Source organism: Cricetulus griseus (assembly GCF_003668045.3).
Source record: "Cricetulus griseus strain 17A/GY chromosome 1 unlocalized genomic scaffold, alternate assembly CriGri-PICRH-1.0 chr1_0, whole genome shotgun sequence".
NCBI lineage: Eukaryota > Metazoa > Chordata > Mammalia > Rodentia > Cricetidae > Cricetulus > Cricetulus griseus.
This window is the reverse complement of record NW_023276806.1, coordinates 133,371,030-133,387,376: the sequence shown is the minus strand read 5'-3', so window position 1 is coordinate 133,387,376 and position 16,347 is coordinate 133,371,030. Positions and strand designations below refer to the sequence as shown.

General features: G+C 38.7%; 1 protein-coding gene across 1 annotated transcript in view; it reads left to right on the top strand.

Annotated features, from left to right (window-relative positions):
• Tafa2 (TAFA chemokine like family member 2) overlaps window positions 1-8,337 on the top strand; it is a 214,926-nt gene extending 206,589 nt beyond the window's left edge. The window contains exon 4 of the mRNA XM_035451357.1: window positions 8,101-8,337. Within this exon, the coding sequence (XP_035307248.1) occupies window positions 8,101-8,337 (237 nt within the window). The remainder of the gene's footprint in view (window positions 1-8,100) is intronic.
• Window positions 8,338-16,347: the final 8,010 nt, after the last annotated feature.

Sequence of the window (16,347 nt, the reverse complement as noted above, 5' to 3'; positions counted from 1 at the left end):
ACTACTTCTACTAATCACATATTACTTCCCGATAATGAGAAAATGTGCCTGCAGTGGTGGCACCAATAGGGCCTGATATTTAAATTTGATTTTGAGAAATACTGCAAGGAGCTACTGCCAAATAGTAGAATTTTAATGGGGTATAGACTGTGGTATGGGAGACGTAAATAAGCATGTTAATGTAGGTCAGGTAAGGACTAGGTTGTCAGATTGGGAACTAACTCTGAATTTTCCTACCCAAGTAGCCTAGAGAGCTGAGAAGAATTGTCAAAGTGGTAGAAATACCCTAGGTTAATTGGAAGCAGTGAATATACAAAATAGAAGAGAAATAGCTATTTTTCATATGCCATGCTTGTGATTCTCCTGTCTCACATCACCCCCAGCAGCGAAGATTTAATGAATCACTGTAAAAGGGTGAAGTGGCTTGATTCTCAGGAAAAATAAAATCCCCGGGTTCCAGAAAAACAAAACAGATGGCACGCCTTAACAATTTATTTTCTTTCATTTTTCAATTGTTCAAAAATACCCTGTGTAAAGCTGGTGTGCATTTTGTGAAGGCTTTTACACAGTGAGGAAGGAACTAAATGAACTGGGGAAAGCAGGTTAGACTGCTTAAAGCATTTTATTTTTATTGCAACAGAAAGATTTTTAATTAGTTATTTACAGTGTTTCTGACTTGAAACTGCCTATGTGCCAGAGAACACCTCAGCTTCCTTAGTAAATGTGGACTGGTTTCCATCATGTTTTGATTTTTTGAATGATATTTCAAGTTAATTAAATTTTATGTTTCAACCACATTTTTAGACAAACTATTCACCATCTTCGATAGAATTTATATTCCACTGAATGCCTATCGCTGATCCCAAAATGATCATGAGCTTTTCTTATTGTTTCAGGTGCTGTGCTTGGTCTGAGAATCAAAAGAAAGAGATAAGCTTGGTGATCTCAGGAGACTTAGAATGTGGTCAATGGAGAGCACATGCATTTTGGAGGAAGAAGAAAGGGGAAGGGACAAAGTCTTCCTAGAACAAACAAAACCTGCTTGACTGAATGAAGAGGGGAAGGTTTAGTGAAGGTTTACAAGGCAAATGAAGCTTTGAGAACAGTAGAGCATTATGGAAAGCAAGCATAACATCATGAATATAAGCCATGTTTTGGTTGTATTATATATATCCACATGTTAGAAAGCTTGTCACTAAAGAGGGTAGTAAGGAAGAAGGCTTATGTCCTCTGTAGAAATTACATCATTTGTTTACCCAGACTGTATCTTCCAGGCTTTTATTCAGCCCTCCAACACCCTCTCTCAGTTTTCCAATCATGACCTTGTTTCATGTTACAGTGAGGACACAGAAGCCATGAAACTGATACCGATTCATCCCGTCACCACCAAATTTTCAGATATGCCTCAGCCAGTATCCCTTCTAAGAGAATGCTCACCAGAGCTATCAGCCGTCAGTTCTCCTGGGTGTTGCAATCTATTCCCTGTTGTGTTCTCAGGAAGCATTGATGTTTGAAATGTCTTACTTTGATACATTCATAACATCCTCCACACTCCAACCCCCACTCAGACTTTTGTCATTGAATGTCAAGTGTGCTCATGCCTCTCTTCTTAAAAAACTGACAAAATAAACCAACTGAAAGGTCGAATGGTCCTTGACCCTCAATCTTGTTTCCATTTCTGTGGAAGCAGCAGTATGTATATGTGTGCAATGAATGCTCTCAGTGTACATTGGCAGAATTCTCAATTTCTCTGGCTATTTCTAGTCCATCGACTGTGAGTGACAATAATAGCTAGTGGGCCTCCTCCATGGATTCTTTTCCTCCCACAGCGAACTTAGAGGCCACATATTCCAGATGGCAAAATCACAGGATGGGCTGTGTGGGGGGTCATGATCGAACACTGTAAGAACAAGACATAAACATTTATTATGTAAAGCCCTTGGGTTTGTCTATAGTGGCAGCTTGCATAAATCATCCTGATTAATAGAATTACCAGTATTTCTCTGCTTGTTTTCATTCTCAAACTTCTGCAGTTTTTTTGAAAGTTACTTCATCTTATTTCTGTGCATCGTATGCCTTAGGTTTTATTTATTCTTTTTTTTTCTAAAAACATTTAACGACTGCCAAGATACAGACAGGGATCAGGGGTCAATAATGATGAAGATGGTGGTGGTGGTGATGATGATTGTGTGTTACTAGACCCAACAGCATGTAAAATTGCTGAGCACTGTTCTTTGGAATAATATCTTTTCATGCCTCCCAATGGTCCTTATACTCCACTGACTCACTTTGTTTCTTCCCAACTTCATAATTCTCAAAAGATGGGTCCAAAGTGCTCTTGTATTCTCTTTCTATACTCTTCACCCCCCCATTAGTTCAGTACTACTGTTGTGAAATCTATGGGATATAATTTTCATTTTTCCAAGTCAGCTATGTATGCTGAGTTATGTTCTATGCATTCTTCTAGCCAAGTACTTCCTCCATCTTCACCAGCATTCCTATAGCTCTTAAATTTATACCAAAATAAGTTCAACATGCTTTGATATCCATTTCCTAGACTGAGTATATTTTTCCATGTAAGAAAATTCTGTTCCCATTGAATTAAGTTTTGACGTCTAAAATGCTGGAGTCATTCTTGTTAAATCTGTCAGTCTAGTATATTAATGCTCCATTATTTCAGTTCAAATAAAGTTTAAGTCTACTTCACTTGCTTGACTACTGTCTGAATACTGAACCATTCTTGTCTTTCGTCTGCTGTTCTTGTTCCTATTTCCATCATCAAACTCATTTTCCATTTGGCAACTAGACTAATAGTTAATTCTCTAAGTGAATTTGATTTTTCAAGGAAATGGTATCATCACAAATACCTGTTGTAAGAGAGATCACTTTCAATAAAGCAGTGAATAATGAAAGGACTAGATAGCTTAATTACTAAAATGATTGGGAAATGTCATTAGATCTGCAATTTATCTGTGATATATACCTTATTTAATAAAGCACATCATAGTATATGCTCAATAGAAAGACAGAACATTTATCCTTTTTGTCTAGACCATTTTGTAATTAATGTAGCAGAATTTATATAGGACTTGACACAGTCAACAAAATTCCATCTATGAAATAGCATGTTTTGAGATAAAAAAGCATTATTAATCTGATGATGTACCTAATTAATTTCACATTCTTGATACTCTTCCATGATATCAAATGACAAGAGCTATGCAACAAGTTTCCTCAAAATTTGAGTACCGATTGCTACATAAATAACTGAATGGTCACCCTTGATATCATCTCTAACAAACCCAGAAATATACAGCTAGCTGAGGTCATACTTCAGTAAGCTTTAAGATTGAGACTTTGTGGCAACATAATCTGTGATAGAGCTCAACATTTGTGGGGGAGGATGTCACTGTTCTTTTGATACAGTTCACACACACAAAAGTGAGCCAATTTACATACATGCCATTTGCTCTGAAAATATCATACATTAATAGTTTATTCCTTCTGGGAGTGTTTCTACAAAATGTTGGTTTCTTAGGCTCATCTGCAAACACCATGCTGTTAATTGTAGACACATTTGTAAATCTCATTTTCCTTATCACTAATGAAACATTGTTTTCAATGGATTGAAAAAATTTGAATCTTTTGACCAGAGGAAAAAAGAAATATAAAATGTAGAAATCCAGATTTATTTTCAGAAGTATTGATAAAAGTTACTGGTATACATCCTCCATCCTTTCTTCTGATCATACACAGTGCAGACATAAATACTATTCACCCCCCTCCCTGAACCCTCTTTCTCTTTCTGTCATTCTGTCTCCATCTGTCTGTCTGTGTCTCTCAATGTAATAATAGTCTTCATTAACAGAACGGTGGGTGAACTACAATGCTATATTTAAAAACTCTCTCACCCATTAGGGTAATGAATGCTGTCATTGCATTTCATCTCCTTTAAGCCAGGTTATAGATTTCCTTTTGGTTTTAAATATGAAGGTGGAATAGATCTGTCATTGTACACACACCAGACTTTTTAAAATGGTGAACAATTAGAAATCATGTATTTCAGGATTTACTTTCTGAAGAGCTTGATGTAAAGATTTTATAGATGATTTTGCTTTCTCTAGCCTCCACCTCTCCCATGCTCCCAAGAATTGAATCTTAATAGAGAAACTATAAGTTAAATTCATGTGACCAGGAGACATCTGTGTGACCCTGAGAGAAGCATCAAACATTTTGTTACCACACCTAGATATATGATGGTTTTGTCACTTACATCCAGAAAGAATGTGTTTTCTTTTTCAGGGTATTGAAGACTTTTAAGTAATATGAAAAATAGAAAGAGTGACACATTATCCTATTTGACGGGCTCTCAAAACTTTGAGAGCAGATCTCATCAACTGATGCTAACGGTTTCATTTGGCACTAGAAAGAGTTTCTGTCATTCTACTGATTTCACAGGGAGTACTGGTAGACCAGCTGACTTGCTAAGAACACCCAGCAATCAGCAGTTCAGTGCTGAAGCTCTGGCTTCCTACAAAGAGTCCTGTGGAGTTCTGTAAGTGGATGCTATTGCAAACAATGTTGACTGGTCAGTGTAGGTGAACACACATCACATCACTGATTGAGGTAGAACGCGTAGCTATTACTGTGTGTGTGTGTGTGTGTGTGTGAGAGAGAGAGAGAGAGAGAGAGAGAGAGAGAGAGAGAGAGAGAGAGAGAGAGAGAGAGAGAAAAGGAGAGAGAGAGAAAAGGAGAGAGAGAGAGAGAGAGAGAGAGAGAGAGAGAGAGAGAGAGAGAGATTAGGTTCAAACAGAGTTCTTGTCTTCACTTAGAATGGTGTTTATCAAGTTGCCTTTTCTGCTTTGAGCAACCATTACCATAATACTCTTCCCCCATAATTGTTGCCTCAATTAGATTAGAAAAAATTAGTGGATACACTTACCATAATATTTGGAACATTGTATGCTCATAAATTTGTATTTTGACCTGTATTGAGTTTATTTAATGTATGCTGACAACCCAAGTAATTCAGATCAAAAAAATATGCTTGCCTAAAATGACCTCTTCAAAAATTTAGATATTTTTTAGCTTTTTTTGGTGAGGCAACCCTTCATAACAAAACTGAATGGTAACCTTTGGGACCTGGCAATCTTCCATAGCCTCCTATTTGGGATTATGCAATTTATGATTTCCCTTTTATGTTGCTTGCTTATCCACAGGCCGTGGAGGACTGGAGATGTGTTCTGCTGCTTGTTTTGTTTTTTAGTGTTTAGCCACAGATAGGCAGAGCTGTCTGCCTGTCTTATTTTAAGACCAAAATGACCTCCAAAGGGGGATTGCTTTTAATTGGCTCTATTTATATTCTCCTTCATTTCAGCTGAGGCACTGACCCATGCCAGGAGCACTTCTGCCTAGTGGCCTGCCCCAAATTGATACTGCACTTGACCCGTTACACTCCATTTCCTGAGCTCCAGTCCTGACAGGGTCTATTTCCATAACCCTCCATACCCTGCAGGACTGGTGTGGCACACTTTTCCATCTAGCAGTTACCCAGCATCTGTATAGCTACTCCATTATGATATATATATTAAATCATACAGCTAGGTGGTTGTGAAGTATATCCTTATAGAAGTTCCTTAAATTGAGGCTGTCATTCTGCCTTCAGACCTGTTCAGTGGTGAGTGACTCCAGCAGTATTTTGGGTTCCTCAATTGTTAGGCATTATACATTTTGAAAGGACCCATGGTAACTTTTTTTTTCTAATTAATCTAAAGACTGGAGGACAGGCAGCAAAATCTTGGGAGAGATTCTTTATTATGGTGGTTACATTTTTTTATATATACATAATGGCCACTAGTTTCGAAACAAATTCTGATACTCTTACACAAATTCTGATAGGTCTGTATCTCAGGGAGATGTGTGTATTGCTACATTATTACATGAGAAGGAAAAAACACTTTCTCACTTAAAATACAGATGTACAGGTATACACATGGATCAAAATTTATGTGAAAAGAGACAGAAATAAACCCTGGAAAATAACAAGCAAGCTTCCATTCATTTCTGGGGGATACAATTAGGAGGATATACTTTCCTATTTTATGAATTCCGCAGTATTTTGAGTATTTGCAATGGGCAAATTTTCTCATAACTTAAAAATAATAAAATGGGTTTATGTATAAAGAAGTAATAAAAGAAACTGGAGTTTTGAGCATGTGAGTGATGCTGTTAAGGGGTGTCTTACTCTTTTGAAGGAGAGAGAATACAGTGGAGAATAAAGGGCATGTTGACATTTCTTCATTTGAAGATTTTTATTTATGATTATGTACATACGTGTATATATGTCTGAGAGTGGGAACGTGCGTGTGACTGTGTGTGCTTCAAGGATGCTGGAGGCTTTAGCTGCTCTGGTGCTGGAGTTACATGTGGCTGTGAACTAACTACCTGTGTGGGTGCTGGGAACTGAAACGGTAGTCGGCAAAAGCAGTGTTTTTTAACCAGTGAGGTGCCTCTACAGCCATGTTAGCCTCTCTCTGTCACTTCCCATCCCTCTTACACTCCCACTCCCTCCTTCCCTCCGTTCTTCTGTGACCCCCCTTTCCACTCCCTTTCTCTTTAGAAAAGGGCAGGCCTCCCATGGATATCAAGGGAACATAGCAAGTTGCAGTGAGATTAGGCATCTCCCCTCCCATTAGACTGGGCATAGCAACCCAGTAGGAGTGAAGGGTCCCAAACAGGCAAAGGACTCAAACCAGTTGCTGCTTCCACAAGAAGACCAAGATACACAATTGTCACACAGATGCAGATCAGTCCCCATGGTCAGTGTCCCATGGTCAGTCCCATACAGGTTCCTTGGTTGTCTGTCAAGAGTGGGTAAGCTCCTATAAACCAATGTTAGATTCTTGGAGTTTTCATGTAGTGTCTGTGACTACTCTTGGCTCCTACAATCCTTCCTCCCCTTCTTCCACAAGATTCCATGAGCTCTGTATGTTGGCATTTCTTATGAGAGATTCTTAGCAGTGACATTTTATTTTAAACTATATTTATTGATTATGAGCCCTTCCTGTTATTCTGTTATGCAAAAAGAATCATTTGGACATGTTTTGATACAATTGAAAATTATTTGGCTGGGCACCTGGTATACTTGGAGGTTTTAAAGCATCTACCCACATTGAATAACTTAGATTTGGTGAAGAATATTAGTTGATAACTAAATATACATTGTATAAAGATCATGGAAAAATCCTACTTCCAATTGCTCAAAAAATTAACTATTTAAAAATATACCTAATTAAGCAAGTTAAAGGTCTCTACAATGAAACCTTTAAGACACTTTAAAGCAATAAGAAATTAAAGATGTCACCTATAGTAAGGGAGTCTATATATATGAGGTCACTGGCAGTGGTCCAAGATTTAACTCTGATGCACAAACTGACTAAGTGGAGCCCATTCTATATGGAGAGATACCTTGCCTAGCCTAGACACAGGGGTGTAGGAGTGGAGAGGTGCCTTTGTCCTGCCTCAACTAGGTGATGGAACAGACTTAGCAGACTTCCTAGGGGAGGCCCTGCCCTCTCCTGAGGAGCAGATGGGAAGTGAGGTGGGAGGGGGTGGGCAGAGAAGAGGGAGGGAGAACTGGGATGAGAATGTAAAAATTCTATGAAAATGCAAAAAGAAATTAATGATGTTAGATGGAAAATTATCCATGCACTTGGACTGGCAGAATTAAAATTGTAAAAGTGGCCAAATTACTAAACAGAATCTCCAGAGTCAATACAATCTCTAATCCAATACCCATCAAAGTTCAAATGTCATTTCTCACAGATGTAGGGAGAAAAATAAAAAAAAAAAATAATCAGGAGATATAAAAGACTGAACAGCCATTGCAATCCTAAAAGTAAATGGTACTGCTAGAGTTAATCACTGGTTTCTTCCTCAGCAAGGTCAGTATATATATGTAAGGTAGCTAGTATTAATAATGTATATGGTAAGATGCAGTTGTACTCTTACCCTGCTCTGGTCTATATTCTATGTTAGCCTTTCTGCTGTCATGTTCTTCTGAGATTCATAGAAGTTACCCTTGCACAACCTTCAACTTAGACAATTGATGCTGATTCCCTGGGTTGCTCAGCTTTGAAAGCTGATGCAGCAAAGCACAGCAGCTGTACTGCAATGTTGACAGTACCCATGGCAAATGCAGCTGGGATGGTTGTGGTAGTTTATCCTGGGACAGAGGGCTGTTGTGTTGCCAGGAGTCTCTTCACTACTGGTGCTAATTCTGTAGATAATTCATCATTTAAGGCTGATCCACAGTTTGCCTATGATAGGAACCATTAAGAGTAGCAGCAGTAGTAGCTACAGTAGTAGTCAGGGAGTCCATTTGTGGGAGAACTTTGCTGGTGTGTAAGTATCAGCTAGCCAGCCAGTCATGGAGTTGGTTGGAACATCTTGTTCCAGTGGTAGCAAAGCTTTGGTTCTTCGTGGCTGCCCTAACTATATTCTTCCATTTATGCAGACACAGCTTCTAAGCTACCATTTTGCAAAGGAACTGCATATTCTTTACATTTTTTTCTTCTTTATCTTGTTTCTATCACTAGAATTTTCCTGGTTTATATGATATAATTGCAAATAGTTTAAAATTTTTATTATTTTAGATATTGTCTTAAGTATGTTTTTGCTTTATCTTTCAACTAAACTTCACAAACTTTGGTATATAAAACATACCAACAAATTCCCTGGATTGTCATCAATCCATGAACAATCTATCTATGCTTTGATCGAGAAGTAATGCTGACTGCTTGAAAGATTATAATGAACCTGTCTATTTTCATCTTCTGGTTTGAGATAAAAGTAGGAAAAGTGTTAAATCAGAGTAAATACAATGTTTAATTTGATTTCAGCATTAATAATTTAATGTTTTAATCACAGCTGAAAAGTGTTTCTGAAATACCCTTCTTTTGTGTTTTCATGAGCTCATGGTGCTTCTAAAACATTATTTCCTCTTAATCTTAAAAACAAACACATCGAGATCAACTTGGTCCCTGAGGACCAAGTTATCCTGAGTCTGCTGAGATCTCTGGGCTATTCCCGCCCGCACTAGGGCAGAGGTGAGTTGCTTCGACTCCTGCCTTGGGCCCAACTTCTGCCTGCCTACTTTGGGAACTCTAGTCCTGGGGTCTGAAGGCAGATCAACTAGGTCCCCGAGGACCAAGCAACCCAGAGTCTGCTGACATCTCTGTGCTAGTCCCATTCCCACTCACCTGGAGAGCAACTGCTCAGACCTGCCTGCACCCACCTGAGACCCATCAGAGTATTGGACCCTCTTGCACCCGCTGGAAGAGAACCTTGGACCCATACACACCAGGATAGGAAGAGACACCACCTGCACCCACTGGAAGGAGAGATGGGAAGACTACAATATAGGAACACAACACAACTACAGAAAAACCAATATGACACCAGAGTCTAGGGACTCTACACCAGCAAGACCTGAACATCCCAACACAGATGAAGCAGAAGAGAGCAACCTTAAAAACAACTTCAAGCAGATGATAAAGACCCTAAGAGAGGAAATGAGAAAGTCCTTCAGAGAAATGGAAGAAAAGACAAACCAAAAGAAATTAAGGAAAGCCAAGGAAATACAATTAAACAGCTGAGGGAAACAGTTCAAAACCTGAAAACTGAAATAGAGAAAATAAAGAAAACACAAACTGAGGGAATGCTGGAAGTGGAAAAGCTGAGTAAACAATCAGGAACCACAGATGCAAGCATAACCAACAGAATACAAGAGATGGAAGACAGAATCTCAGACGCTGAAGATAAACTAGAGGAAATAATTACATCAAGCAAAGAAAATCTTAAGTCCAAAAAAAAAAAAACCCTTAACACAAAATATCCAGGAAATATGGGACACCATGAAAAGACCAAACCTAAGGACAACATGTATAGAAGAAAGTGAAGAAACCCAACTCAAAGGTGCATAAAACATATTCAACAAAATCATAGAAGAAAACTTTCCCAATCTAAAGAAAGACAAGCCAATGAAAGCACAAGAAGCCAACAGAACACCAAATAGACTGGACCACAAAAGAAAGACCCCTCATCACATATTAAAACACCAAACATACAGAATAAAGAAAGAATATTAAGAGCAGCAAAGGAAAAAGACCAAGTAATATATAAAGGCAAACCTATCAGAATTACACCTGACTTCTCCATGGAAACTCTGAAAGCCAGAAGGACCTGGATAGATATTCTACCAACTCTTTAAGAGAACACAGATGCCAGCCCAGACTATTACACCCAGCAAAGCTTTCAATCACTATAAATGGAGAAAGCAAGATATTCCATGACAAAAACAGATTTAAACAATATGTAACCACTAATCCAGCCCTACAGAAAGTGTTGTAAGGAAAACTCCAACTTAAGGAAATTAACTACACTCACACAAACATAGGCAACAGATAATCACACTTTACCAAAACCCAAAAGAAAAAGCAGAGTAAAGCCACATACAATGCCACTATCAACAACAAATCAAAAAACAAACAAGAATAAGCACTCAATGGTCCTTAACTTCCCTCATTATAAATGGTCTTAACTCATCTATAAAAAGACACAGGCTATCAGAGTAGATACAAAGACAGAATCCATCCTTCTGCTGCAAACAAGAAACACACTTCAACTTCAAAGACAGACATTACCTCAGAGTAAAGGGTTGGGATAAGATATTCCAATCAAATGGACCTAAGAAATGAGCTAGGTTAGCTATCCTAGTATCTAACAAATTAGACTTCAAACTAAAAATCAAAAGAGACAAAGAAAGTAATTTCATACTCATCACAGGAAAAATCCATCAGGAAGAAGTCTCAATTCTAAATATATATGCCCCAAATACAAAGGTACCAACATTCATAAAAGAAACATTATTAAAACTCAAATCACAAATAAGACCTTACACAGTTCAACACCTCACTCTCACCACTAGACAGGACCACCAGACAGACACTTAACAAAGAGACAAAGGAACTAACAGAAGTTATCACCCAATTGGGATTAACAGACATCTATAGAACATTCCATCCAATTACAAAACAATTTTCCTTCTTTTCAGCATCACATGGAAACTTTTCTAAAATCAACCACATACTCAGAAACATAGCAAACCTCAACAGGTACAAAAAAATGGAATAACCCCCTGTATCTTATCAGACCACCATGCTTTAAACTTAGAATTCAAAAACAACACAAATTGCAGAAAACCAACCAACTCACGGAAATTGAACAACATGCAATTGCACCACTCCTGGGTCAACGAAGAAATAAAGAAATTAAAGACTTCCTAGAATTTAATGAAAATGAAGACACAAAATACCCAAATTTATAGGACACTTTGAAAGCAGTGCTAATAGGAAAGTTCATAACTCTAAGTGCCCACATGAAGAAATTAGAGAATAGTCACACACTAGAGAGTTGACATCACAGCTCAATGCTCTAGAACAAATGGAAGCAAATTCACCCCCAGAGGAGTAGACACCAGGAAATAATCAAACTGGGGGCAGAAATCAATAAAGTTGAACAAAGAAAACACTTCAAAGAATCAATGTAACAAACAAAAATTAACAAGATAGAAAAACTTTATCCAAACTAACCAAAAGGCAGAGAGAGAACATGCAAATTAACAAAATCAGAAATGAAAATGGAGACATAACAACGGACACTGAGGAAATCTAGAGAATCTTCAGGTCATACTTTGAAAACCTGTACTTCACAAAATTTGAAAATTTAAAGGAAATGGACAATTTTCTGGACAGATACCAAAATTGAATCAAGAACAGATAAGCAACTTAAACAGACCTATAACCTCTAAGAAAATAGAAGCAGTCATCTAAAGTCTTCCAACCAATAACAGGCCAGGGCTAGATGGCTTCAGTACAGAATTCAACCAGAAATTCAAACAAGAGCTAATACTAATACTCCTCAAATTGTTTCATACAATAGAAGCAGAAGGTTCATTGCCAAACTCTTTTTACAAGGCCACAATTACATTGATACCCAAGCCACACAAAGACACAACTAAGAAAGAGAACTACAGACCAATATCCCTCATGAATGTTGATGCAAAAATACACAATAAAATACTGGCAAACTGAATCCAAAAACATATCAGAAAAATCATCTACCATGATCAAGTAGGCTTCATCCCCAGGATGCAGGGTTGCATCAACATTAGAAAATTTAATCAATGTAATCTGACATATAAACAAACTGAAGAAGAAAAACCACATGATTATCTCACTAGATGCTGAAAAGGCCTTTGACAAAATCTAACACCCCTTCAGGATAAAGGTCCTAGAGAGATCAGGGTTAACAGGGACATACCTGAACATGATAAAAACAATATACAGTAAACCAACAACCAACATCAAACTAAATGGAGAGAAACTCAAAGTGATTCCTCTAAAATCAGGAACAAGACAAGGCTGCCCACCCTCTTCCATATCTCTTCAATATTGTACTTGAAGTCCTAGCTAGAGCAGTAAGACAAGAAAAGGAGATCAAGGGGATACAAATTGGAAAGGAGGAAGTCAAGCTTTCACTGTTTGCAGATGATATGATAGTCTATATAAGTGACGAGAAAACTCTACCAGGGACTCCTAAAGCTGATAAACACCTTCATCAAAGTGGTAGGATACAAGATTAACTAAAAAAATCAGTAGCCCTACTACATATGGATAAATGTGGTGAGAAAGAAATTAGAGAAATACCACCCTTTACATAAAACATAAATACCTTGGGGTAATGCTAACCAAAACAACATAAAATACCTTGGGGTAATGCTAACCAAAAAAGTGAAAGACCTGTCATAAGAATTTTGAGTTTTTAAAGAAATAAATTAAAGAAGATACTAGAAAATGGAAGGATCTCCCATGTTCTTGGATAGGTAGGATCAACATAGTAAACATGTCACTCCTGCCAAAAGCAATCTACAGATTCAGTGCAGTTCCCATCAATATTCCAGCACAATTCTTCACAGACCTTGAAAAAACAATTCTCAATTTTATATGGAAAAACAAAGGACCCAGGATAGCCAAAACAACCCTGTACAATAAAAGAACTTTTGGAAGCATTACCACCCCTGATTTCAAGCTCTATGAAAATAGCTTGGTATTGGCACAAAAATAGACAGGTAGACCAATAGAATTGATTTGAAATCCAGGATATTAAGCCACACACTTATGAACACCCGAGTTTTGACAAAGAAGCTAAAGCTATACAATGGAATAAGGAAAGTATCTTCAACAAATGGTGCTGGCATAACTGGATGCTGGCATGTAGAAGACTGCAGATAGATGCATGTCTTTCAACATGCCAAAACTCAAGTCAAAGTGGATCAAAGACCTCAACATAAATACAGCCACACTGAACTTATTAGAAGAGAAAGTCGTAAATACGTTTGAATAGGAGACCACTTCCTGCAAAGAACACCAGTAGCAGAGACACTGAGGTCAACAATTAATAAATGGGACCTCCTGAAACTGAGAAGCTTCTGTAAGGCAAAGGACACAGTCAGCAAGACAAAACGACAGTCCACGGATTGGGAAAAAATAATCACCAACCCCACATCCAACAGAGGGCTGATCTCCAAAATTTACAAAGAACTCAAGAAGCTAGTCTCTAAAACACCAAACAATCCAATTAAAAAGTGGGGTACAGAACTAAATAGACAATTCTCAATAGAGGAATCTAAAATGGCTGAATGACACATAAAGTGTTCAACATCCTTAGCCTTCAGGGAAATGCAAATCAAAACAACTCTGAGATACCATCTTACTCTTGTCAGAATGGCCAAAATCAAAAACACCAATGACAGTTCATATTGGAGAGGATGTGGAGAAAGGGGAACACACCTCCACTGCTGGTGGGAGTGTCACTTTGGAAATCAGTATGGTGATGCCTCAGAAAAATGGGAATCAGTCTATCACATCCAGCCCCAGCAATTCCACTCTTAGGCATATACCCAAAAGAAGCACATTCATACAACAAGGCCATCTGTTCAATGATGTTCATCGCTGCATTATTTGTAATGGTCAGAACCTGGAAGCAACCTAGATGCCCCTCAACTGAAGAATTGATACAGAAAATGTGGTACATTTACACAATGTATTACTACTTAGGGGGAAAAACAATGGAATCTTGAAATTTGCAGGCAAATGGATGGAACTAGAAGAAACCATTCTAAGCAAGGTAACCCAGGCACAAAAAGACAAACAGGGTATGTACTCACTCATATGTAGATTTTAGACATAGAGTAAAGGATTACCAGCCTACAATCCACACTGCCAGAGAGGCTAGGAAACAAGGAGGACCCTAACAGACCTACATGGTCCCCTGGAGAAGGGAAACGGGACAAGATCTCCTGAGCAAATTGGGAGCATAGAGGGAGGGGAGAGAGAACTAGGAGAATGAGAAGGTGAGAAGGGAAGGGGTGAGGAGGACATGATGGGGTAGGGAGGTTGAGTTGGGGGAAGAATAGAAGAGTGCAAGATAAGAGATACTATAATAGAGGGAGACATTATAGGTTTAAAGAGAAATCAGGCACTTGGGAAATGTCTGGAGAGCTACAAAGGTGACACCAACTAAATAATCTAAGTAATGGAGGAGAGGCTACCTTAAATGTCCTCCCCCAATAATGAGATTGATGACTAATTCATATGCCATCCTATAGCCTTCATCCAGCAGCAGCTGGAAATAGAAGCAGATACCCACAGCTAAACCTTGAACTGAACTGAAACCTAGTTGCAGAGAAGAAGGACTGATGAGCAAAGGGGTCCATACCAGGCTGGTGAAACTCACAGAAACAGCCTACCTGAACAAGGGAGAGCTCTTGCTCCCCAGACTGATAGCTGGGAAACCAGCATGGGACTGATCCAGAGTCCTTGAATGTGGGTGTCAGTGAGGAGACTTCAGAAATCTATGGGGCCCCTTGTAGTGGACCAGTACTTATCTCTGGCATAGGAATGTACTTTGGGAGCCCATTCCACATGGAGGGATACTCCCTGAGTCTAGACACAAGGGGGTGGGCCTAGGCTCTATCCCAAAGGATATGGCAGATTCTGAAGACCCCTATGGAAGGCCTCACCCTCCCTGGGGAGCAGAAAGGGTATGGAATATTTAGGGTTTCAGTTGGTGGGGCAGGGGTGGAGGGGAGGGAGAGGGACCTGGGATTGACATGTAAAATAATCTTTCTAATTCAAATAAAAAATTAAAACACACACACACACACACACACACACACACACACACACACACACACATATCAAGGACTAGAGAGGTAGCCTCAGACACTGAGAACACTTGCTACTCTAACAGAGAACCTTCAGTTCAGGTCCCAGCAATAACACGTCATCTCACAACCATCCAAAAATCTAATTCTGGGAAATATGCCCTCCTTCTGGCTTCCATGGATACCAGACATGTACACAGTACACATAATACATCTAGCTAAGCACTCACATAATTTAAAAGTGAATCAAGTAAAACTGCATTGTTATGTAACTGTTTTTAAGTCTGAATAATTTTATTAATACTATTTGTTGTGTGTGCCTGTCTATGTGAATGTGTATGTTGTATGTGCATTTAGTGTATGTGCACATATATGTAAAGGTACATGTATCCCTGCATGCCTCTGGAGGTCAGGGGCGACAATTAGGTATCCTATTCCTTTACTCACTGCATTATTTCCATTAAGGGTCTTTCACTGAACCTGGAGCCAAGCTGGCACTCAGCAATCCCCTGAAAATCACCTTTCTCTTCTTACCTCAGTGCTGGGGCTACAGATGCATAAGGTCATGCCCGGATTTCTATGTTCGTGGTTGGGATTTGAACTCTGGTCCTCATATAGTTTTGTAGCATGAGTGCTTAGCTGCTGAACCATAACTTTCCCTTTGTCTTCTTCAGCTATGTATTTCATTGGTATCATTTTGGTTTAAGTCATACTATATTTAGTCTGGATTATAATGCTTAATATTGAAATTTTCTTTATTTTCTGTATTATACAGTTATGTTCATTTAAAATGTTGGGCATGCCATATCCCAAAGGATATGACAGACTCTGAACACCCCCTAATGGAAGGCCTCACCCCCCTGGGTAGCAGAAAGGGTATGGGATAGGTAGGGTGGTGTTTGGGGTGGGGCAGAGGAGGAGGGGAGGGAGAGGGAACTGGGATTAACATGTAAAACAATTTTGTTTCTAATTCAAATAAAAAATGGAGGAAAAAATTTGGGGCATAATTAAAAGCATTTCTGAGGACCTATTGTGGCCAAAGTACTTGTTACATATAGGGT